General features: G+C 41.5%; 3 protein-coding genes across 5 annotated transcripts; 2 read left to right on the top strand and 1 right to left on the bottom strand.

Annotated features, from left to right (window-relative positions):
* Positions 1–1,057: 1,057 nt before the first annotated feature.
* Positions 1,058–16,415, top strand: LOC145702935 (homeobox protein Meis1-like). Of its 3 annotated transcripts, none has more exons than XM_081780229.1 (13): positions 1,058–1,199; positions 3,068–3,172; positions 5,919–6,022; positions 6,532–6,673; positions 7,432–7,491; positions 7,775–7,825; positions 7,871–8,008; positions 11,999–12,110; positions 14,228–14,697; positions 15,048–15,124; positions 15,284–15,342; positions 15,416–15,508; positions 15,555–16,415. In XM_081780229.1, exons 2-13 carry the CDS (start codon positions 3,161–3,163, stop codon positions 15,809–15,811), a joined length of 1,575 nt encoding a protein of 524 aa, XP_081636355.1. In that variant the 5' UTR covers positions 1,058–1,199; positions 3,068–3,160; the 3' UTR covers positions 15,812–16,415. The 3 variants fall into 3 exon arrangements, with proteins under 3 accessions (XP_081636355.1, XP_081636358.1, XP_081636357.1); XM_081780232.1 differs by having other exon boundaries at positions 1,059–1,199; positions 7,871–7,996; positions 15,555–16,414; XM_081780231.1 differs by lacking the exons at positions 1,058–1,199; positions 3,068–3,172 and adding an exon at positions 5,719–5,774.
* Positions 16,416–18,437: 2,022 nt separating this feature from the next.
* Positions 18,438–19,196, bottom strand: LOC145701997 (uncharacterized). Its single transcript, XM_081779210.1, has 4 exons — positions 19,169–19,196; positions 18,992–19,125; positions 18,594–18,761; positions 18,438–18,509 (listed from the first exon to the last, which is right to left on the bottom strand). Exons 1-4 carry the CDS (start codon positions 19,194–19,196, stop codon positions 18,438–18,440), a joined length of 402 nt encoding a protein of 133 aa, XP_081635336.1.
* A 2,130-nt stretch (positions 19,197–21,326) lies between these two features.
* Positions 21,327–23,228, top strand: LOC145702641 (crystal protein-like). Its single transcript, XM_081779891.1, has 4 exons — positions 21,327–22,542; positions 22,605–22,784; positions 22,829–23,028; positions 23,070–23,228. Exons 1-4 carry the CDS (start codon positions 21,658–21,660, stop codon positions 23,224–23,226), a joined length of 1,422 nt encoding a protein of 473 aa, XP_081636017.1. The 5' UTR covers positions 21,327–21,657; the 3' UTR covers positions 23,227–23,228.
* The last annotated feature ends 2,606 nt before the right edge of the window (positions 23,229–25,834 follow it).

Raw genomic sequence — 25,834 nt, 5'->3', positions numbered from 1 at the left:
ATCTCATATTATTTTTCCTGATGCGCGCGACTTCCCTTGTAAAAGTTGATGGATCGAGTGCCGCATCCGGCAGATTCCCTTCAATTACAACTTTATGAATTTGATCAGAATTGTAATGAGGCGAATTTCGACTAATTGATGGTTTCGAAGAAAACCGGCTCAGTTTTCTCGTTCAAAATAAAGCGATTCTGATCTATTTAATTCTTGCGAGTTTCTGCATCTGGCAAAAGAGAATGTCGCAAGTTGAGTTCGAAATATTGAAGAGTCTTGAACTTCGGAAAACTGGAAAGTATGAAAATTAGTGGTCGTAAACCGACCATCCACTTCCGTGTTTCACGAGCCATAAATCTAGCGCGATGTATCCCGGTGTGATATTTCCGCCAATGTCGTCTCAAAATGTCTGGAAAATCAATATACGCCAGCTTTGAAAATGTGTCATTACCGTAAGCCAAATGACATTTCCGAAGCAACTCACTGTTTCCACTTTATCTCGCGTATTCTGGAGAGCTGGATTTTCAACATAATTTGTTGCATCGATTAATTCATTCTCAAGAATAAAGGAGTCATTATTGTCATTCTGTCGGTGTGTCTTGGTCTTGCCAATTCTTTTGAATATAATTTGGGTTTTCGCGTGCTGTCATTTATGTCTTCAATTGTCAGGGATTTGTACAGATTGATACATACAGCCATCATCGAAATCTCCTTCGGTCATTGCTTTATTTATACAGTATTTCATCGGTTTTAGAACTTGAGGTCGAGAAAAAATTGGAATTTTTTCGAAATTTTGATTGATAAGTGACAAAAATTTCCTCCCTCGAGTGGACATTTAGGGCCGCATTTGAGGAAGAAGCTGATAAAGGCTGTAAAATGATTTCGCCTCTCAAGCTGTCTGTGGTGAAGTGTTCCTCACTCCTCGAAGAAATCACGGCTGATGATGATTTAGGGGCAGAAATTGTTGATGATCGTCGAAAAGTAGCGCGTACGAGTAGCGATGCTCGACAGCGCCGCCTGGACGATTTTCTCCTTCTGTCAAGCGCTGTCAAAGAACCAATTGCGTTCTCTGCTCAGAGATCAAGACCGACGTTCTCTTCCGAACCAGCTGGCAAGTCTACAAGCCAGGAGCGATTTCAAGAGAGAAAGCGAGAAAGTCCGACCAAGAGAAACGGCGCAGCGCTAGAAGTCCGAGACACTGCCTCAAGGTAAGCGACCTTCCTGTCACTGATAAGGTTTGGGGCTCTCCCGCCGAGCTGTCAACGCAGCTGTCAGAAGTTGACAGCTTCATGTAATAACGAAATTTAGCCCCGCTGAATTTGAAAAAAAGTCTTGCTTCGAGATTCTAGAGCTACCCCGCCTTCTACTCAATACCGTTGTCACTATCGAAAGCCCTTTATTTTATGTTCGATAGTTGAGAAGCCCTTGTTAGCAAGTTTTTATAGATAAAACAAGAAAAGACGAAGGTAGAAAGAAGATTAATCTGTCCCTGTCTGGGCCAATTAAGAAGACACTGATTAAAGTTTATTTATCCAATAATTAGAACCTCTACCAGTACAATGATCCTTTCCTGGTTCTTTGTAAAAAATGATGAGCGCGAAATTTTCTCGACAGGCGACAAGATTAGCCCAGCAGGAGCTCGCCAACTTCAATAGTCCCTAATAATTTTTACTTCCGATTCTGTAAGAATACGCGGCATTTTACGCAAATATCTATGATCGAAATTATCTTATTTTCCCAAAAGAATATCTCTTCGAAAAATTAAGGGGATCAGCGTCGAGCTAGGACGATTTCGTTTCATCCCTGCCGCGGGACGAAATCGAATCGAACATATCTCTGTGCCCAAAGCCGGATCCGCGTCACATTAAATGCGCGAATTCGAAAAGATCAGCTGTTTTCGACGAGCAGTTGTTTTCTCATGCATTCATTCATTTGCATGCCAAAATCATTGAAATTGAATCGCGGTTTCCTTTGATGAATTTCAATTTCAAAAAATATTCGTGTCAAACGGTCAATAACGATCACAGAAGTTGATTCGATAAGGATGTTGCATTCTATCAGCGCAAGTTTGATGGGTTGTCTCTCAATGACGTCGAGGTGCCATCGGCGACAAGCTTCACGTCAGTGGGCGAGTTCCATCAGTCCTGATCCAGAATAAATCTCCTTCCTCAAGTGTCGCCCCTATTTTTTACGAATTCAGAAAGATCGTTTCCCTTTTTTTATTGCTCTGTATTTATACTCAACTTGGCGCCTAGACTCATTTTCAAATTTCGCGGAAGCGCACAATTACGGCTAAATTTTGGAATTAAATAATAAGAATCGAACTCGGAAATGGCGAAATTGAGTAATTTCAGCGAGTGCGAGGGGCGATTCTTTCTTTCAGGAAATTGCTTAATAAACTCATCCCGTTTCGGTATTCTTGACCCTAAACGGTTGTTGGCAAGAGCCGCTCCGCGAAAATATGGTGCGGAGGGGAGAGAGTGACAGAAGGTAAACAATTTTGTAACGATTTATGAGTGTTTTCCGAAATATCCCTGGAAGCGCAAATTTATTCGATGATCGACGGAAGGGATCCCGGAGATGGCTACGCTTCCGTCGGGCGTAAACAACGAAGAAAGGGCTTCTTCAAATTAGAATGCTCTCATTTTTTCCTCTTCCCATCGTAGTACCTCCTCCATCAAAGATTTTCAACCAGTACATTGACAATGGCCTTCCAAGATGATCTAAGTTAGAACTCTGGTCATGAAAGCTTTGATTGGTAAAGTAAGCTTGGCTACTTTGAGTGAAAGTCAGAAAAGATCATCCCGTCGCGTCGAACATGATGCGCGTCGTCTTTTGATCAGCCCGAAAGTCGCAAGCTTTGTCTTTAATAAGAGTTGAAGAGTTAATTGAGACGACATCAATCAGCGGTGGTGGTTTCACGCTGTCAGATGCTGTCAGCCTTCGCGTTTGTCACTCTCCTCGGGCCACTTCTGTGCTTCTTTCGCACAAGGTGTAACTTTACTCGCGCGGTCTTCCTGGCTCGCTTTTATCCCCTCAAGGCGGGTGTTTTTAAAAGGTTTATTCATCTGTTTAGGACGAGCATAGAAGATATCCATGATCAAAGAAGATTCCTGTCAACTACTTAACCGACTTCACTGAAGATTCTTTCAACAGAAAAGCCATCACGATGTCAGAACAGGTAAATTTTATAATAACAGAACCAATATCAACAATCATTGACTCGATATATTACGACACTGTCTTATACTGACTGGCTGAACCCTAATAATCACTGTTTCTGTCGATTGATGCAGTAATGTGTCAGCCTCACTTAGGCAGATTCGCTGACCTTGATATATTTCGAGTTTGAGCTGATGGTAGTAGTTGAGGCGAAATCGGATTGCGCTCTCGTATGGACAGGGCTTGACGCGAATGGATTTGCTGTCAATCGGAGGCACAGCAGTGCACTGACGGCTTTATTATAAAACTAATAAGTCAATTTTTGAATTAAAAATTAAGCTGACTTGCGTCGGCTAACTCTTTGATTTACATTTTTGTAAATTTGGATAGACTTACTGTAAGTCCCTTTGAGCCCTTTCACGAGCATTACCAGTAGTTCTTCTTTGAGCAGTGAAAAATTCCGTTTTATGTTTACCAGTCGGAAGGGGTCTTTCTTCTGTCGTATCGCCAGACGATAGTGTACCGATGCAAACAGATACCCAACTCAGCATAAATAATTAAAAGTAATTGTCCCGCTTCAGCATATCGTTGTGATGCAGAGACCTGTCAAGGTCACAAACAGAAACTTAGTTTGAGGCCCTTTGAAGCCACCGTTCCGATAGCGTGATGCAAACATGCATTGGGCACACAGAACGTGAGCATTCGAACCGGGGAACAAGAAGCTATGACTTGACAGGGAGAATGGAATTCCTTGATTGACATGCTTACTGATTGCAGTTGAGTTCTAGTATAGGATTTTTTAATACCAGAGACTTTTGATAAGACTGTCTGCCTGACATTGTCGAAAGCAATTCTAGAGCTAGGAAAAAGCTTTGCTGAGCATAAAATTTATACAGTAATCGCTTACATAGCAATGATATGTTCCCGAAATCCTTTTCAAAATCTTCTCAGAATCTTCATACAATGAGAACTCGCACTAGTCTTAGCATTACAAATAGATTGCGCCCTATATTTACGAACATGCACATCGAGATTTGTTGTTTCGCGATGGCCTGAGAGCGCTTGGTCGGATCAAAGCGACAAATCCACCTCCAAACACAGCGGTTTGGGCACGCATCGCACAGATCAGTCCAAACGTCTCCATATTATTCGATAAGGCCGTGCGCGCATAAAATCTCGAGTACCCTACCCAAATCATCGTCAGACATCACGGAAGATGAGGCCGCTTTCATCTGACAGTACTGTCCTTCTCATGAAGATATTTTTTGCTACCACCTTCAATTTTCAGTTTTCGCACCAGATGCCTTCCCCAAGATTGTCAACTAGAATTCTAGTTGTGATTCATGATTAGCGTTTTGTTTTTTTCGGAGCAGAAAAATAGATGAAATAATTTTTAAATTGTCACCTTGTCAATTAAATTTTGGAAATCTTGACACTGTAAATATAGCTTTCAAGCACCAAGCGTGGAATTGAAAGCTTTGTCATGCGAAACTTCTGAATAAGACAAGGGTACTCTCAAAAATCCCGCTGCGGGTAGTTATCTGGCGACATAAAAAGCACCTGTCAGGGAACTATCAGAAAGATACCCCTGTTACTACCAGAAAGTAAACTATCCGTTTTTCCCAGGATAATTTATTTCGCTTAGTAAATACATTTCAATTTACGTCGAGAAATGCTCCACACCTGTTTCTCTATTTGCATTTATCGTAAACTCGTAAATCACGATTGAACGAATAAATGTCTAATTTGAAGCCAAGGCGCTTTCTGACTTTGAGCTTCTTCCAGGTTGAATTCAGCAGATTCTGCATTGCAAAATATAAAGGCAGGTGGTACAACATTAGTCTTAACAGTATAATTCGCTCAAACTTTGGCTTGTAACTAATGGTAATAAAATCAGTTCCCAGGGACTGACTCCGCCTCTCTAAATTTCACGCACCCGTAGGCCTCGTTAACTTTGTCAATCTAGTAGTTAAATGTGTGGCCATTCATCGATTACTGAAATCACTTCGTTCCCAGGCACCTCTGCACAATTTTCGGTGCTGCTGATTTACGATCCTGCATCATCATAATTTTTCAGACGATTTTTGACTTACTCGGAAATCTCAAATATCTACTGTTGAAGGCTCCGAAAACTTTTCGTACGAATTTGGAGAGAACAACATAAATCTGTTATTATTGAAGAATTTATAGTTCTGTTCAGTTTTCTTCAACATAAATTATTTCTAGTTATCCACAAATCGACATGATTTGACAAGTCTTTTACTAAATAGCGCCGGTCTAAACTCGACGAACTCAAACTTGATCGGACCAAGTTTTTTTCGCGATATCTGTAGCAACCTTCAGTAGAGCTTAAGGGTAATGGTATACATCGGCGATGTATACCATGATTTGAGCATGCGACTATTATATTCATAAAGATTGATGACGTTTTTGTAAACGAGGCATTAATTTGCACATATTGGGTGGCGCAATTTTCGATTCCAGTGTTTGCACGCCGGAAAGCTCTTTGGATCTCTGTGACATATCAGTGGATGCATTTTGATACTCTGAATTGCGCCAAGAAACCCACAAGACAACTCCTTTTTTTCTTCCACAGAGAGAGAACTCGACACTGATTCATGGTAAATAGCAGTTGCAAATAGTTGCAGAAGCAACTATCCAGAAGCGGCGATTTTTTAGTTTAGAGAAAAATACATGAAGGAGTGGTTGATCTGGTTCCGTGATGAACCCGAGAAATGACATAGAGAATCCTAATCCTGTTTCAGTATGGAGATGGCTCGATGATGCCAGCCTTTGGACAAGATTTCGGTCCACAAGGAGTTCACTTCGAAGATCCGCAATTGCAGCAAGACAAAGATGTTATTTCAAGGTAATCTTTTTGAATAGATTCGATTTTATAGAATAAGTTTTTGAATTAAAAATTGCCACTCATTTTCACACTTTGATGAGAATTTATTTATAAAATAAAAATAAGCCCTAAGCATAACAAAATGTTTACGCTTTTTTGAATTCGATTATTCTGCTGGTTATGTTTAGAATTATAAATTCGAGTTTATCCCCGTTAATGAAGGCCTCGAATGCAAATGCAGCCGAATCCTTTCCTGCGTCTTTTTTCAAACAAGCGGATTACATGCGCATAAGAACAACATTTGGCGCCAAAGGTGAAATGTTTACACCAGATTCAGCTGGCGACACCAGCATTCACCTCCGGTTGTGAAAGTAAAACGAAAAAGAATCCAGCGCTTCATTTTTTACAAAAATTGAATTTTCTCAAACACGAGAAAAAAAGGCCCAGATGAGAATTTTTTGGGAGTTAAAATTATCATAATCCAAATGGGATAGTTTCATTGTTTATTTCCCACTAAAACCTATTTCTAGCCACCCGTTATTTCCCTTGCTACGATTAATCTTCCAAAAATGCGAGCTCGCCACAGCCAACCCACGTGACTCGTCTGCAGGACCAGCTGATGTCTGTTCTGCTGAGAGCTTTTCTGAGGACATCTCCCGTTTTGCATCTGAAGTAAGTTTTGGAGAAAATGCAATAAAATGTCAGAAACGAACTTTTTCCAATTTTAACATACTTACCCTAATGGTAGTTTTGGCTAAAAATAACATCAAAGAGCACAAGACTCAAAAAGCAGCTCTAAATTGCACTTGGCGTAAAAGTAGTAGCGGTAAAAGTTTGCCATATGATTTGGGTGCCCGTAAAACATCCACTTCCGGGGTGCTGTCAGCCAGCGGATTAAAATATAAAATGATTTACGTTCGCTTTGTCGCGCAACATTTTTACGAGACTTCTTTGAGCAGCGATGAGCTTTGACACTCGCGCCGTTATTACTAGAAAGCCGAAAATTGCATCGATGTTCACATCACGAAATCGAATCCTCCAACTTCCAAAATTGCCTAAAATTGACAGCTGCATTCACATACTTTTTTCTCGCTCGTGTGAAGCATCTTCTACTCCGGAAGTGTTTCTTATCACTTGCGCTCACCGCGAATGGCGATAAGGGCGACTTCGATTTCGGCCCTTGATTGATCGACTTTTAAAAACTACCAAATGCTTTTTTTCTTATCTATAATTTTTTGTAACGAAGGTCTGTGCGCTAGAAAAGAGCCGCTAAATAACCGTGAGAGGTTGTTTATTGTCCGCGCGCTTTTGTGTGCCGAAGCTTACAAGTATACAAGTGTGTAACGACACATGCAAATGGAGATAATGCGGCTGATCAAGCATTTCCTTTACGCCTAAAAAGTACAGTAGCTGACGCATGTCTATTTCAGTTCAAGAACGACCCGTCAAGACAATGGTGCTACGACCCGAACTCCGAGAGCGACCAGCTGGTAAGTGGCAGTGGCCAGTTTCGCGCGCACTGTTTTGACAAGTAAAAGGACGGATTAGGAATTGCCCCGGCTGAATAGCTGTACTGCCGATATCTTTCAAGGACGAGGGCCCGGGAGCCGCTAGAGTCCCTGTCCGAATTGACAAGGTCCACTTTGCCTGTCGCACTGCAGCGAATTACAACAGCTCGGCCGATTAGCGTACCTTGTCGGCCAGAAATTCGAGATACAAGCAATTCCCTCCGCTTTGATTCGCCTTCCCTAATAGTAACCTTTCTCTTTTTAGATGGTGATGGCCATCGGCGTCCTCCGCCTCCACCTGCTCGAGCTCGAAAAGGTTTCCATATTCAAAAAGTTTGAAAAAGCGAAACCCTCTTTTCAGGTGCATGAACTATGTAGAAGCTTCACAGATCGGTACATACAGTGCTTGAAGACGAAAATGCCGGTGGAAATTGTTATCGACGATCGTGACTCGCCACCTTTGTCGAGTAACTTTGACGAGTTCTCAGTAAGTTTTGCCGTAAGTAAGCTCATTTCATCGCTATGAGATTTATTTTCCGCAGAGAGTTCTCGTTGTCATTGGCAAAAATCGACTCGAAAGCGATCTGCAGAAATAAATCTTCGCTAACGATTATTTCGATTCATCATTAAAACGCCATCTTTTTGCTTTCGACAAATTTAAAATTAAAAATTTTCTACGGGCAATTTTTTCTCTTTAAAAATGTTTGGAACTGGAAAGACAGGGGAAGAATGGTTCTTCTTAGAAAGAAGCTAAATCACTTATCAAAAATGACTGTGGTTGGTCAGAACGTTCAAAGTGTGACGTGTTGCCATCAACGCTGCATCACTTGATGTCAGCTGTTGTCTTAGAATGTCATCCAATGTCAGTAGGTGACATTTTGCGCATCCGACGGGGGCGCTGAGATTAGCTCACGTTCGACGACGCTTTTGAACGTTTCTGGCAGCTAATTGACTCAACGAGAAACGGCCCATGTCACCACAAAGCACTCAGACATTGTCACATGTCACACACATGGCAAGAATGACGGCGAAAAGACGTTCCAGAGGATATTTCTAATAAATCTCTCGACAGATTCTGTCACCGTGGAACAAAGTCTGACGTAACTCCATTTTGATTGATCCTAGTTACATATAGACATCAGAAATGCTTAATTTGCCGTCGAAAAAGATCGATTCGCGCAAAAGTGCTTCTGTAAGTAGTTTTGGCAGAAGACGAAAATTGAATTTGATTTTCTCGATTGCCGGAAGCAGACGCTTGGCCTGGCCTATCTCCTGAATATTTTTGGAGCTGGCCGAGACCGGAAATTAGCGTAAAACGGGATGAGCTGCAGCTCTGTTTGGAAAAGAATATCCGGGTGATATGTTAATCGGCGAACATTTCCATCTCGTGGAAAAACAAAGCAAATGCGCGGGTCACTAATTAGCACAGAATCTGTATCCACGAGTTAGAATAATAAGAATAAAACGAGAGAGAGAGAGAGAGAAACATATGGGTGGTGGGAAAATGGTAATGTGTGCGTACACATGAGATTTTTTTCGTACAAAATTTGAACAAATAAACCCATATTTCGAGCTGAATAATCAGTAATATTCATGGCTCGATTCGGAACTAGAACTAAGGCAAGGCATTTCTTATTCCTGAGTGGTAGAATCGCTTTTGAAAACAAGTCAAATTAGACGCATTTCGTAAAAATGCAAAATCGCCAAAATTTACGGTGGCGCTCGAGGTCAACTTTGGCGCGGCGCCGTCCGTCAAACTGGCGAGCCAATCAGCTGCCGGCGTTTGACAGCTCTTCACGGTCAATGCCAGCCTTGTCAGAAAATGCGCCGCGTCGTGACAGCTGCACTGAAAATTTCTAATGCTTTCTATTATTCAGAGCACTGGTAAACTCCCGTTTTTTTTCTTTGGCGAAATGGAAGCCATATCAATTTTTAATAATAGAATTGGCTTGATTGAAGGGCAAAAGATTTTAAATCCGCCAAGTACCTCCGCCCTTATTCTCCTTCTTCAAAGAAGGGGACTTGATGACTTTTCGCGCTAAGGGAAAGGGAGAAGATTTGACGTTTTTAGGCGCAAATAATTTGCCTTCGCCAGGTTGCCATTGCCGGATAATCCCAGCGGTGAGGCCCTTTGTTCCTCCTCTTATCCGATTGCTTCGAGCTGAGACGACTGTACCTTTCTGATTAATTTTTCGAATCAAATGTTGAAAATCGAATACGGTATACGGTGTTTTTGAAGATACAGTTATTTTGCCTATCCATTTTTCCCAGAAGCCAGAATTTCCCAGAATCCCCTTTTCCTTAAATTGGAAAATCGTTGATTTTGTGAAATCGAGGATTCTTGGAAAAACGGTTTCAATTATTTATGTCTCTTAAATCAAATAAGAACAATGAAACGTAACTCATTCCCAGGGGTAAATAATTAATTGCGATTCTTTCGAGATGCATTTGACGAGTTCCAGTGATCCGCGGCGGGTCGATGGGCGACTGTCAACTTGAAGCGGCTCATTAAGAAGAGCCCCCGCTTCCCTTAGTTTGAAAGAATAATGCCCGAATACTAAATAAAAAGGATTAAAACAGATAATCAATTCGATCGAGTGCTCATCCAAAATACAATTTCACGCGCTTCAACAGCTTGGGAAATATAACGCCGCGGGAATGATCACACCTCATTACAGTTTTGAGTACTTGAATATGGAGTCTTTGATCATTACATGCCTTTTCCCGTCAATTTTATTGGCGATTTTTTAGCATCTCTGAGTCCGAGAAAATTGACAATCTTGCGCCATCCCTACGAGGTTTTGTTGATAATCTTGGATCAAGAATGATAGAAATACTCTTCGATAATGAATCATAACCGGGTTAGCAATAAAGATTAACTTTCCAATTGGCAACTTATGCTCTGGAAGATGAGCCGTTGAAATTGGCCGATTTCAGGGCTCAATTTCCGCCGCAGATCTGACAGGCAATATTCAAAAGTGGATACCTTCGCTGCGCGGCTTATCCCGCCCATGAAATTTTCATTTTTGATACCTTACTCCTTCCAGAAACAAATGAGCCAGCTAACAGTCGGTTTTCTTCGTTCATTCGAGAAAAAAAAGAGGGAATCAGATTTGTAAATATTTGCGGATTAGTGGCGCTTGAAAAATGAGTTCATCTCAAGAGCTAGAAATTTGTAGGAAATCATCAGTGCAGCTAATCCGGGAAAGTACAATCTACTAAAAGCACAAGTAGACTCATTTACGCTGCGTTTTCATCATTGACGTTAGCTGGGCAATTTCAGGCCTGTCAAGCCATTGATCCCTAATTTCCATTCTAATGAGCTCCTTTTTATTATTGCTGAAAGAGTTCACGCTCATAAATGAGAAGAAAAAGAAGCTTCTCAGATCTGATAAAGACGTATAAATTGTTTATTCATCTTGGCGCAGTTGTTCCTCGTTAGGTAGCTAATCGAGAAGGTGAATGGAACTTGCTGGTGTATTGATAGGTGCACATTTGTTTAGTTCCCACCACGAGCAAGGAGATCAAGCAGGATCCGGGAAGCAGCGCCCGGAGGAAATTAGCACGTGATAATAAATTCGAGCAACTTTTTTTCGCGAAGCGAGTCACGAATGCATTTGAAAAATAATTTTAAAAATACGCGCGTTTCTCGCTCTTTCTTTCTCACGCCAAAAATGCTATTCCGGATTAGCCCAAATATTACTCAGAAAGCTTCCACCGTTGAATATTATTCTTCAAGGAGGAGATTGAAATGTAAATTGTTGAAAGCTGATTGAAGAACTGACTCAGTACCTGCTGTTGTTGATGGGCGGCTAATTAGTGCTTAATGATTTCGGTGCCAAATCGACACAAGCGTATAATGAGCCGGCCCCCTGTAGCGAGATGCTCGGAAGCTGGCCTGTACTCGCCACTGCCTATAATTGGATTATTCTCTACCCCGACAGGTGTCCCATTAGCAGAATAAATATTCAGCAATATTGTGCATATTTCTTCGCCACAGAAAGTCGACCCCTGATCTGACAACAAAGATATTGAACTGGCCATATGCGCCAAGAAAGAAGCGAATTAAAATATTCAAATCTTATCTGGTCTTGTTTTTGTTCAGATAGAAATGATCTAATCTCGCTTAAATCTACTTCCGATGGGTGCCGAGTGGTGCAAAAATAATCCTCCGCCAAGTCCTTCATAAATAGCACTAATGCGCTTGAAGTGTACTTGGGCACTATCTATTCCTGGAGCAAATGAGCTTGACTAAAATTCAAACTACCGATAAAGGCTCTTTTGCTAATTTCAACCACTTGATCCAAGCAAATGCGGATTGATACTAAAGCAATTTTTTTTCGTCAAAATTAAAATTTTGTTTATCGAGAAAAATGCGCCCTGCTGTGTTAAACGATTCTACTGAAAATTTGTCGAAAACGGAAAGTATGGATTTTCACCGTTTTCGTCGCTTCCTGCTTATCCTGCATCCTAACGATTTGTTTTATAGGGATTGGGCTTCAGCCCCGCAGCGTCGGATAAGCAAATGTCCGAAGGTGAGCCCGGAAGTCCGAGGGCGAACAACTCCAGCAGCGCGATGTCTCAAGACGGTTTTCCGAAAGGTAAAAGTTTAATTTATTACTACAGCATATGCTCGTATGCTACGAATATTGAAGTTATTGTCAATAAAGGAAGTAAGTTATTTTTTCCAAATCGGTGATTCTGGTTTGAAATCCTGACCGACGTGAAAGTTGAAAGAGAACATTAATGAAACCAAAACGTGTAAATACTGGCAACATAAAAGCCCAAAAGACGATTTTGCCTTGACAAGTTAGACAAGCAATCGTAAAAACCGGAAATCCGCTGGGCTGTGATCACGTGATCATCGCTCGTCCGGTTCAACGAACTCCTGAAGCGCGAAAACACACCTTTGGCTCAGTCCCCCGATTGTAAACTTTTGACAATTTGATTACAATTCCTACGACACCCCGAAAACGATAATTGCTTGGAATTTTCTACCTGGCCAACATCCCCGTTAATTTATCACCCGTGTTAGAAGTCGGGAATCAACAGGAATTTTTGTCAATGGATCTGTGTTTCCGGACGAAAATACTTATCGAGCATTGATGATTCCGATTTTTGAACACAAATTCGAGGAGAAAAAATAATTGAAAGTCATTTGCACAAAAAATGACCGCCTGGGAAAGGCGAGGCCGTCAGCGCTAGCGCTGATAAGCGCACTAGATTCTGTCATGTTTTGGCGACGGGCTGCCTTATCTTTAAATTTTAAATAATTTTGCGCTTCCGAGTTTCTTCTTCGTTTCCTTCCCTGTTGTTCCTTCGATAAAAACGGTTTAAATATTTATTCGTTTCTATTTCATCTTCTATCGCTGGCTTCTATCGCTTTCACTTTGAAAATTCTGCATAGAAAATCGCGAAATAGAGGATGATCAAGTTCGAGCTGTCTTCGCGTCTTCGGACTATCCGCTTATAAAGTTCATGTCTAGAGAAGAATACCTTGCTTGTCAAGAACTGAAGCAAGCTGACAGCTGATTTGACCAAGCCCTTGCTTCGTTGGTTGGTCTTTGAGGGCGCTCCAGTGCACTCACTCCTCGACATTGTACCCAGCGCTTGACTTCGGTCCCTGGCAAGATGCAGGAGTGGGGAGCCCGTTCTGCTGGGCGGCGCTGTCGAGCGGCCAGCGTAGCGCTCGTTGAGGATGAGCCGGTTGACTTCTAGAGGCCGCTCGAATGCGAAGAGCTGCCAGTTTTTGACAGACGGTAGCAGCGCCCGAGCAGATTATTTGTACACTTTTCCTTCGGCACAACTATCAACGCGCACACACACCCGTAGCGTGCCCAAACCAGCAGCCCGAGCAGCCAAAGCGAGCTCAGCCTAGCTGTTGACGTGCCCGTGACAGGCAGCCTGACAACTTGTGCCCAGTCAGTGACAGCTACAGTCAGGCATCAGCTTAGAGATTGAAGAAGTCGGTGGTGCTCCCGCCGACATTGTCCACACCGAGATCATTTCCTACGAGAGAGCAGAGCTACCCAGGGAGTGCCAGCCGCGCGCTCCGCTGGGTAGTACGGCCCACAAACCCAGCCCAGAGATGCTCCAGCCCTCCGAACACGCATCCCCAGTACAGACTTTAAAGATGGAACCGATCCACCAGGTTCCATCGTCGCTCCCTTCCACTCCAATTTCAGTCTCACAGGCGGTCTCCACCTCAGCGGGGCCGTCTCCATCAGTGAGTTCCTCGATCTCTGGTCTCAGTGCTTCCTCTGGACTTAGTCCATGGACTCACCACCCAGTTATGATCGAGGGAGTGGTCGGATCCATGAGCCATCATGACCAAATTGACTTAAATTTACACAGTCTTACTCCCCGTAAGTTTTTATTTTATTTTCAAAAACAGCGAACGAATTTTGCTATTCAGAAGCTCCTTCGTTGAGTGAGCTCGAGTCAAGCGGTTCCTCTTCTTCAAAGTACATTCCTTTGCAGTCTCCATCAGTAAAACGTAAATACGGTGATTATAAACTTGGCAAAGCGCTGATAATTCGGGTGGGAAATCATGAAGGTCAAACGGATAATTCAGCACTGAACAGAATCCCTTTTGGTATTTTACCACATTGGCACTTCCTCAATGGATATGCCAAGAGCGCGCCAGGGACTTACAGACTTATCCCTACTTCCTCTTTTTCAACGTCGTTTGATCCTAATCCGTAACATTTTTCTTCAGTGGAGCACATTGAGCACACTAAGCTCGAACCTGTGTCGGAGAACAACCGACTTGGCGTCTTCACTTCCGATCCAAGCGAGTATCCCTCAACTGTCGGCGACATCGATGGAATTTCTACGCTGCACGCGACGTCACCTTCTCTTCTGACTACACCATCTTTGGTCCAGTCTATGTCCGGCCACCCGCCCATCTCCTCATCTACCTTGTCAACATTGGAACCCTCTCCATCAGCCTCATCCCTGGCCACAAAAACACCACCACCAACCTCGAGCTCCGGCTCAGTAACGCACAGTTCATCCAATTCACGAAAAAGAGACTCTACCTCTGATTCACATGACACGCCATCCAGCTCGTCAAAACGCGTCAAAAAAGAAGACAAAGATGACAAAAAACCTCAACCTAAGAAACGAGGCATCTTCCCCAAACAAGCAACTAACATACTTCGAGCCTGGCTTTTCCAGAACCTGACTGTAAGTAGGAAAGACTTCTGCCTTTAGTTATTTTTAATTTATCATTTGTCGAATGTTTTCGAGTAACGCAAAAGCCGACGTTGATCACAGATTCCATAAAATCCGGCTTTTAGGATCGATTTAACCAAGAGTCAATAGACCTGAAGATCGGTTTTGAAATAGCTATTTCTTAGTAAATAAGACAGCAATGGTTGTGTTCACAAGAATAACAGCTAGTAGGTTATCGATTTTTGCACTGAAGCGTTTTGTTGTATTGGATTAATATATTTTTAATACCTCTCTTACTTACGGATATGGATACAAAGTCTTTTCAAATTTGCGCACTGTTCACCGACTAATTCATATTTCAGCATCCATACCCATCTGAAGAACAGAAAAAGAACCTGAGCCAACAAACTGGACTCACGATTCTCCAGGTTAACAATTGGTAAGTGAAACCAAAGTTGAAGTTGACCATTTGCTTCACGGACAGCCCTCATGTTGACACAAGGCGACATTTGTTACGCCACAATAGTCATTAGAAGACATGGAGCTGTCCAACAAGCACAAAATATTAAGACAGGACAAATGTCATTTATCATTTTAGGTTTATCAACGCACGTCGTCGGATTGTTCAACCCATGATCGATTCCTCCAATAGAGCAAGTAAGTGTCAAAACTTGGAATTTCACTCGATTCCTAAAAACATTCGAAGATGTGAAAACTCATGTTTTTCTAGTGGCGCCTTACACCACTGGTTCTTATCCATCTCCAGATCCTTATGGCCCAGGAATGGGAGTATTCCCTCATCCGATGCATCCTGGACTTCAAGGTAGGACTCTTAATTTTTGATTCAAAAGGGTAAAACAATACTTTAGGATTCGGAGGAGGAATGGGCTCAGGCATGGGTCTCCCACCACACTCACTTCCCGCAATGCCTCCACCGCCGATGCCTCCAATTTCTCGCGATGGTGGCATGACGAACATGTTCTCGGCCTTCGGCTCCGGCCAGCTCCCGAATCATCACTCGATGCTTGGCGGCGGTGGCGGCCTGCACGGCATCGGCAACCCCCATGGCTACCCGTCGATTCCAACACTGCCCCCAGATCTCACCTCCCTCTCGAACAGCTGTTGACTGCCAACTCCGCCCGATGACCCCGGCCACTGAGTCCGACCCTTTCCTCGGTCTCAGATGCACCGTGGATGAGTCATCGCGCGGTGCTTCAAAGTGACGGTTCAAAATAACTTTACTTATATTACTATTTTAACTTCCTTCGGGTCGATTTGTAGATAGAAGCACACGGTTCAAAATTATTTTATTGTACATTTTGTTTCTTAAAAACTCACATTCAACTTCCATAATTTATATGCGCTGCCGCGGTTTTTCGTCAACCCATGGCATCAAGTACAAAAAAGAGCTGATTCCGTTTCTAAAAAATAAGTGTTTTGCGCGCCCTAGAATTCGAATACGTACGTTCGCGTAACACGCTTATTGCTAAGGTGGCGGGGAAAATTGCTTCAGTTTAAGAGATAATCCCGGTGTAGGTTAGACAGATCTGACAGTGGTACTTGCCAACCGGGCGCACCCTCGCTAACCGAAGTTGAAAACCGCCGACCTGGCCCGTGTTAGCCCTTAGTTTATTCAATATTCTTATACATACAAGTTACTATGCCACACATACAAACAAATCACGTGATTCATTCTATTCAATGTTCCTTCCTGTACTTTGCAAGTTTAAACACTTCACAATTAACAAATTTTGTCATTTGAAAATATCAAAAGAAAAAATACAAAAAATGAAAAATCACATCTAGTTTTCTTTGTTCGGAATTTCACGCAGCCGGGTAGTAGATCTCCCTTAGCATACCAAAACTGTCAAGCTACAGCAGCGCTAGAACTTCTCGATCCATCATAAAGAAATAATGCAAATTAAGCGAGTATCAGATAAAAAAAAAGAACCGAAACTGAAGAACGCCGAAATAGATAGCCCTCGTGCCTAATTTATCGCTCAGCATCTCAAACGCTCGTATAAACATTCCAGCTCCGCTATAACAAAGAATTTCTCAGATAGAAGGAGTAAAATTAGGAAAAATAATTTCCTCTCCCGGCGCGATAACGATTATATTTGACCGGGAGATTTCAAAGTGTGTTTATTGTCGTAGCTGGCTAGGGAAAAGAGACTGGCATAAAATAGACGGCCTTTAAGATATTCCCAAGAGTTATTTTAATGAATCAGTCGAATTTTATTTCTCGGATTTGCGGCAAAGATTGACGGTAAAACTTCAGTAGTTGGGCCAAAGAATGTAAATTTTGAAACAAGACAGATTGCGGTGAGCACTTGAAATTGTCCAAATAGTCAAGTTTACAAGGAGACTTTTGTAATAGTCACAGCTTAGGAAGTATTCTGTCGCAAATGGTAACTAATCCCTTTTACCATTTCCGAAAGTTCCCAAGGCTTCCTCTCGCCTCCACGATGTCGCCCATGTCGGAACCTCACTGAAGGGTTGGCATTTCATTATGATCATAAAATTTCAGCATCGAGTCGAAAATGCTGTTCGAAGAGGAGCACGAACGTTATGTTGGCATTTGTTAGAAAGAGCAGCTGTCCGTCGATTCTGCTTGAGATGTTGATTTTCTTGACAAAGAGTTGGAAAGAGCACTCACATTCGGTGCTGACGAGGACAGCTTTGAAGGTGGCGATCAGCCAGCGGAATATACGGAAATATTTAGTGAAGATCTGAGCTGGCCAGACGGGCATTTTGATGAGTGGATGCTCTTTCAAATTCGGATCCTGTCACGCCAGTGTCACCTGTTGACGCTAAGAAAGTGCCTTTGCAGCCCTGAGAGGGGAATTAATGTATTTTGCCATTATGTCCAGCCGAATACATGTAGATTACAATCAATAGTGTATTAAAGGGTTATGCAGCATAACTTATGCTTACGTGTGTTCATGTCAATAAAGGAGGCCAGGAAATATACCATTTTCCAAACGCAAATGACCATGCAGGGGGGGGGGAATTATATTTTTCCATTTTCAGTGCATTCATTTTACTCGATGGAAATTTGTTGTTTGGCATGAAGCGTGGACTTATGCGCCGGCCGTCACCTAAGACGAAACTTTGCTCGGCGAAAATTCACTTCGGAAGGGACCCGATTTCAATTTTTCTTTCAATGCTTTTCGCGCTATTTCGGCTCCTTTTTTGCTTCACTTCAGAAATCCAGGCGAAGAATGGAAGTCAATCACTTTTTACTTTCCCTGCTGTCACCGAGATATGCAGCCGCCGTTTGAGCGGAGCCGTGTAATGAGGACCTGTCATCCGATTGTGTCCACCGAGCCTCGGACAAAAGGGACCTCCGCGCAAAAGCAAACTTTCATTCCTAGAATTCTTGCATGCCACGTGATTAGATTTGACCTAGTGGAAGGATTTTTAAAAGTTGTTCGTTCACCAAAAATGTTGCTGCCTGCTTAAAAATCATGCAGATAAACTCCCGTATTCAGCAATATAGTCCAAAAAATGAGTCTTTTCTTTCTCCAAGTAATTTGTGCAAATTGCGTTTCACGGTGTTAGCCCTGAGAACTAAGTTCCGCGCCCGCTTCTTCGCCATATTGTAGCTCCTGTCAAAAAGCGACAGGTCAAGAACTTCATTATGTTAATGAGGCAAAATCAAAACTTGCCACTTGCCGCTTTTTATCAAAAGGAAACCCCGTCTGTTTTCCGAGCTTTATTTTCATATCTAAAAACAGAGATTCGCTCCGTTATTATTCCATGTCTTCTGGAGCTTTTGGTTCAGATTTTACGCCAAGAGCTTCTCGCACAATTGAGTCAGAAATCTTAAAAAAGAGATGAATTTTCTTCTCAAGAATTTAAAAAATAATGATTAACTCGGCAATTTCATATTGGTGATATGAACTTACATGCTTTGTAAACTCATCATAAGTGATATTCCCATCGCCATCAATATCCAAATCTTGGATGAAATTAGCAGCTTCGTCAGGATCAACTTCAGTAAACTCGAGCGCTTTGGCTAAATCGCTCGCTTTGATGGATCCTTTTGCGTAGACGTCAAAGGCTCGAAACGCACTCTGACGAAATTTCAATTACGGATTTCTAGGATTCAGGAAATTAATAATTTTATTTTGAAACTGTTCCTGAAGCGAGAACTCCAAGTCGTAGTAATTGATCGTGTCACCCATCATTTCACAGAACTCAGGAAAACTAAGCTTGGAAGCATTTGGATTCACAATTGCTTGAGAAGGTTTTCACTTACATCTATCTCTTTGTAAAAATTTCAATAAAAAGCGAAAACCCTAACCATGCGTTTGGTCACTTCCTCCTCCGTCGGATTTTGTCCAAATCGTCGGTAGCACGTGATTATTTCTTTCAGTGAAAGTCGTCCATCATGATTCACATCAAATTGGTCGAAAATCGCCTTTAGCGCCTCAACATCTAAACTCGCTTTAACAAAAATTCTCTTCCTTGATTTCAGTACCCTTTCTTGCTTGCTCCGTCACGTCCATTTTGCTCTCTTGTTCTCAAAATTCTGATAGAAGCAAGCTTTGTATAATGGCCGATGTTTTCGAGGAGATAATAACGTTAAATAGAGCTAATGAGCTCCTCTGCTAAACCATTTATCTATTTGTGGTCACTTCGATGCCAACGGGAAGGATAGTTTCGACATTTATCCGAGCTTCATTCCGTTCAAATCAAATTAAAGATGCTCTTTTTACAGTAATAATTATGATAATTTTTGATCATTTATCTTCTTTATTAGGTCCATTTTCGTTAAATTAAAATGTTAACTTTATCCTGAAAACGCTAAATCAGCGTGTTATTGTATTAAATTGTCTGAGAAAACTCTGAAATTATCGAAGAGTGATTTTGATTCTGTGAATCGGAAGACGTCATCGTGGCGTCTTGTAACGAGCACAATCAGCAGCTCACCCTTGCGCGCTTCAGCTCAAGTTTTGGGTAAAGTCAGAGCTCTTTTATTGACGATTGAGGGCCAGGCTTCCTCAAAATAACCCGTGAGACGTAACAAAGACAACATGAGCGAGAAAGAAAGAGAAGAGCTGAAAAAATACCAAGACTTGGTTCAGAAGATTGGCATCCAGGAACAGCTCAAAACTGTGGAACTGACAGGGAAAAATTCTAGTAGAAAGAGTCGAGAAACGCCATTTACTAGGAAAAGGTCTCATTTTAATGATAAATTATGAATAACTTCGTTAATCAATATAATGAATTTCAACATCAAAATGTAAAATAAATTTGAATTCATTAAATATGATCTATAGACTATAGACTATAGTATAGATTCTATACCTATTTTTACCGTTATAATCTATTCATGAACACGACGACAAAAAATGAGGACCTTTGAAAAAGAGCCCTGTCTCGCGAGAATCAATTGAACAAGACTGCAGACTCACTGGTAAACTACTACCCAAAGAATCAGAAAGTAAAAGAATCCGGCGATTTGTGAAGCTACTGTACTTGTGAAAAATAAACGAGAAATGAGTTTACAAACCGGTGAATTTATTAACAATAATGGCTTGGAAACAGTTTGATCGTGAGAGTTGCAATCAAGCAAAAACCTCGTTTGGATTTTCCGAGTCTGTTGGAGTCTTTCGGTAGATTGAAGAAAAATTTGCCATGTGTTTGCGCAGACCTTCTGCTCTGTCTAGCCTCGCTGATTTGCAGCAAACCCACAAACTAAAAAAATATAGGAAAGAAATAAGATCATTTTAACCTGTAGAAAATTAACAAAAGAGGAAGAAAACAAAGCCAAGCAGGACTGAGTTCCGTTCCATGGTGTATAAGTCTTTCCGGCAGTGTTGCAGCTTCTCTCAGCATTGATGATTTTCTCTCTGTTTCAAGAAAAACCTTTTCAGAAACAATTTAAGATAAGAAAAGTATGTTTGATACTCCGACAGTAAGCAAACTTACTAAACTGAGTCGCGGTTTAGACGGATATGATCGATTAGTAAGCAAACGAGTGTATGGTAATCCTTTCTTGGCAACAGAAGCCTTGTGGAAGGGATCAAACTACCAATGAAGGTTAATTATCTATTTGCTTCGTACTCGTACGTATTCGTCTACGGGCGAACTTTTCTTCGTGCGATACAGTTCATTAACTGCCATATCGTGCCAAATGGTCTTCGACCGTCGGAATCAGAACAAATTGTGCTGACTAGTAGGAACGCGCTGGTGAATTAATTAAAACCATCCTCCTTCCCGTTTTCCCGATTGAAACCCTAATTATGTTTTTTCATGATCAATTGAGTACTTTATTATTCATACTCTTTGTGAATCAAGACTCCATGATCAATTCGGAATTCGCTGATTTTGCAAAAAGCCAATTTGTCTGTCGTGAATCACGATATTTGTAGTGCAAGGTCCATCGGTAGCAAATAAAAAATTACTGCACTGGAATCGACATAAAACCAGCATTTTGAGTGGTAACGATTCATTAAAAAAATATGACGGAAGAGAGTTCATTTATTGCGGGAGATATTCAAGTGAAAGAAAATAATGAAAAATCAGAAAGAAATTCTTCGAAATGGAAAGATGCGTTTATTATAGGAAAGGTTTTTAAATAATTATTAAAATAATATATTTAATTTGTTCAGATAGCAAACCTTCAAAGTTCTTGCATTAGCATGTGTTGGTCTTGCACTTGCATTTCCCTTTTCAAGAAAATTTGGTAAAAGAACTTCAAACAACCAAGCTTCCGAAACAATCCCTATGAATGGCATAACCGAAGATGGCCTGACCTCCTATTTGGGAATTCCATACGCATTGCCGCCAACTGGCGATAGGAGACTTCGGCCTCCGGTTCCCCATCCTATGTGGAGTGAAAACGCAAACAGGACAGTTTGAGTTTTTTCAGGATTCAAAAATTACAAATAAAAACTCAAACTGAGTGATGATTTCTCCGCAACGGAATCGAAACCCGGCTGCCTATCTGGAGTTGAGCAGCTAATGCAGGAAAACTTTGGCGTTGATTTTTCCGATGAAAAACGATCTGAAGACTGCTTGTACATGAACATTTGGGCTCCAGATAAAAAAGAAAAAACTGAGAAACTGCCAGTTCTAGTCTTTATTCACGGCGGAAGCTTCCTTAGTGGAAATGCATCGAGGTATGAGACAGTTGGTGACGATGTCGCGAGAAAAGAAAACATCATCGTCGTTTCAATTCAATATCGTCTCGGGATCTACGGCTTTGGGTATCTTGGGCGAGATCGAAGTGAAAACATTGGGCATTTTGAGCAGGGAAATTTCGCCTTGCAAGATGTAAGATTGGCACTGAAGACAATCTACGCGAATATTCACCGTTTCGGCGGAGATAAAGAACAAATAACTGTAATGGGAAATTCTGCTGGAGGACTAACAGTTGCTACACTTCTTTCTGATGAAGCACCGGTTTATATGAGAGCATCTGGCTGGCCATTCTACCAAAAAGCAGTGATTCAATGTCCGCCAATGAATTTGTACATGCGAACGGTTGAAGACATCGTCGCTTTCAATTCCAAAATTATCAACGCCAGTGGCTGCTCCAAGCTTTCATGTTTCCAAAAACTGACGACAGATGAAGTCGCTCAGGCTGTATCATCCTCGACGAATCCTTATTTGATGGATTTGACTGTCAATGCTCTCTTTGGTACGCCATTTGCCCCAATTGCCGACAATATAACCGCTTTTAACCCGTTCCGAAACAGATTCCAACAAGACATCCCAACGATGATCGGTATAAACGCGGATGAACCGGTAACTTTTTTGAACATGATCTTCGAAAGTCGCCCAATTCCGGATGAATATTACATGACTGCTGCAAGACTTTTATTTGGCAAAAATTTAGCTCCGGAACTATTGCTAAGGGTTATAAAGGGTTACTCATTTTATCGTGAAAATATTTGAGGTTAACCCACAAAAAGACTCTTTACCCACCGATTGGAGACAACAGAGATCAGCTACTGAAGATTGAGCAAGACGCGATTTTCGATTGTGGATCCAGACGATTACTTGAGGATCAAGCGGAATCATTTATGTACATCTTTGACGCAGTATCTCCAAAAGCTTATAAACATTGGTCAAGAGATTATCAATGGGTAAAGACAAAAATATCCATATAAACTAATACTAAATATCTAAGGGTAACTGCGAAGAAAAGGCTTGCCATTGCACTGACACTGGATATTTCTTCGGAAAGATTCCCCTTGACACGGAGAATCAGAAGCAAGCGGCGAAGAGAATAAGAAGCACAATAACCAATTTTATCAAGTCCGAAGACACCGGATTAAAAAATTCTAACGGAGGATCCTTTCAAAATCTGATTTTGACAGAGCCAGACAGGTAATTTATTAAAAGAGCGAAATTATCTATTTTTATTTCAGCTCTGTTGAACCAGCAAAGAAAAATATTTGCGAGTTCTGGGATAAAGTCTTTCTACTCTCTGAAAACTGCGCTAAAGGAGACAAAAATAGCTGCTTTGCGAACTGGAGCAAGATTATTGAAGCTGTGCAATATTTACGCTCTCAAAAAGAACAATAAAAAAGGACAAAACTATAAGCTTAAAATTAATATTTATTTGAATATCTATCTGGCAGGTTCTAGTAAATTGAAGGGCAGTTAATTTTGGGAAATATCGAGCATTGGTGGCAATAAAAAAATTTTCAATAATTCAAAATGAGCAGCATCGTGACAACTCGATGGATTACAGATGGCAGAAGATTTTTTGATGGAGCGGTAGTATTTCAGGTAGAATTCTCGACAGCAGGAGCAAAGATTGGCTTCAGGGAGAGAAAGTCATTGGTGAAGTGCTTGTCAATGATTCCGTTCAGGATCTTCTTGAATTTTCGATCGGCCTTGTGGGTCGTGCGGCGCTGGAATTGGTATTTCAGGTGTGCGTACGAGTCGTCTATTTCGCAAAGAGGATCAAAGAGCTTCCATGCCTTGAAAAGATCTTCGAAGAAATTCAGTTAATTTTATTTGCAACCTTTCGTCGAGTGGAGACAGTATGTACCAGTTCCTTGAAGAACGAAAATTCTTGTCGAAGCATCTCTTTTACTGGCCCGTCCTCGATGATCTCTTGAAATGTTGAATGATCCTCTTTGATAAAAAAATGGTCGTATTACCTCCGAAATGTTCCTCAAATCCGATGATCTGATGAAGAGGATAACCTGCGGCCAAAAGATTCTGGTACTGATCTTCGTGAAAACAGAAGATAACTCTTTTCTCGACCTTGAGCAATGATATAATTTTGATAACATGAAAATTTACCTCGTTGATTTCCGGCTCATTTGTTGAACACCAAATATCGCGAAGAAGAAAGTGCTCTCGAGGATCGAAGGCAACGAAGTCAGTGGCATCAACGCTTTTAAATCGGTCGATTTTCGAAGATTTTGCATTTATTTTCAACCGCAGATGGACCTTTTCCTGTAGGGATCAGCAACAGAAGACTGAAGAATGAACCTCACTTTAACCAGTCGATCTGTTTGGTTTCCATTCTCGTCGTGGAGGTAGAGGAAAATCTCGAAGAAAGGATTCCAGTAGAGTTGACCTTGATGTTCTCGCGCATACTGGCCTGTTTATTGCATACCTTTATTGTTCATATAATAGTTACCAGTTACATACTATGTATTTATTTTCAAGAATAAATTATATTGTAAGCATTTCCTTTGTTGACTGGCCCAAAGAAGAATGTATGCCCGCTCGGGGATACATACGACGGTAAACTCAAGTCATTGGCCTCCTTATCCATTTTTCTTATTTTCTTCTGTCTTCCCTAAAGAACAAAAATAGCGCACTGTCAGTGACTCAGAGTCTCTCTGCGGATTTTTTCTCTATTTGAAATGAAGCGTATTTCGTCCCCACAGCGCCACTTACGCAATCAATCTTGCTGACTCTCCTCAACCAACCGATAGTGGCGACTCTCTACCTCAGCTTTCAAAACAGGGGTGGATATTTTGATATCAAATCATTATTTCAAAACTGTCGAATCATTTATTTCATCGTTTCAAAAATTGAAATTTCAATTGAAATTGCAGGAAAAAGCCGATGCAATGGATGAAACCTATTGAAAATGAAAAAAAAGCGTTTTCAAAAGATAAAGATTCGTGCGGAGTTTTGAAATGAATTTGAAACTGCAATAATTGACATTTCAATGAGTTTTTCTTATTTGGCGACTTGAAAGGAATTTGAAAAATGAAATTGAAAAAATGAATCGTTGCAAATTTGAAGAAGGCGCAAAAGGAAAAACTCAGCGCGCCTGCCATCCCTTTTTGACTCCCGCATTTGAAATGGGAAATTCCCAAAATCCCGTATTTTTAAAGTCCTAAATTTCTGAAAATCCCGTATTTCTGAAATCGCAAATTTTGAATTCTGCCGAATCGAGTGTTTGAAAAATGGCCAAAACTTTCGTGAGTGAGTGAGCGCGAGCAGAGGCCCCCAGATTTTTAACATGAGTGAGCGAGCGCGAGTAGACCCTTTTGATTTTTCGTGAGCGAGCGAGCGCGAGCGCAGATACCGGAATTTTTCTGTGAGTGAGCGAGCATGAGCGCTCGCTCGCTCGCTTGCGCTCACTCGCAGCTTTTCAACAACGTTTTGATTTAGTTCTTTGAATGACTTCTAAATATAATAAATAAATATTGAGTACTCTAACGGGAGTAAAAGATAAAATCCAGATAAATTTCATGATTATTTAATGACTCTGTCTTGGGGGTGGATTAACTGTGAGCAAGCGCGAGTGAGCGCAAGCAGGGAACTTTGAATTTTATGGTGAGTGAGCGAGCGCGAGCATAGGCTTCTCGAAATCACATGAGTGAGTGAGAAGGAGCGCTCGCTCACTCGCTCGCGCTCGCTCGTGGCTCGCGCTCACCATTTTTCAGACACTGCTGCAGATTCAGGAATACGGGAAATGCGGGATTTTTTCTTTTGAGTTAGTTGAGCTCAGCTCAATGATTTGAACACAATTTTAGTTCTTAAAACACAGTAAAAACAGCTCTGCTCAGCTCTAATTAGGGTCCTCTCAGTTCAGGTCAGCTAAACTACCTTAAAAAGTCTGCTGAGCTGAGCTCAGCTCAGTCACCTCCGAAATAGGTCAGCTCAGCTTAGAGAAATTTTTACTCAGGTCAGCTTAGCTCAGCTCAGTAATAATAAA

The sequence above is a fragment of the Oikopleura dioica genome, chromosome PAR (assembly GCF_907165135.1).
Source record: "Oikopleura dioica chromosome PAR, OKI2018_I68_1.0, whole genome shotgun sequence".
NCBI lineage: Eukaryota > Metazoa > Chordata > Appendicularia > Copelata > Oikopleuridae > Oikopleura > Oikopleura dioica.
This window is presented reverse-complemented; position numbering and strand designations above follow the sequence as displayed.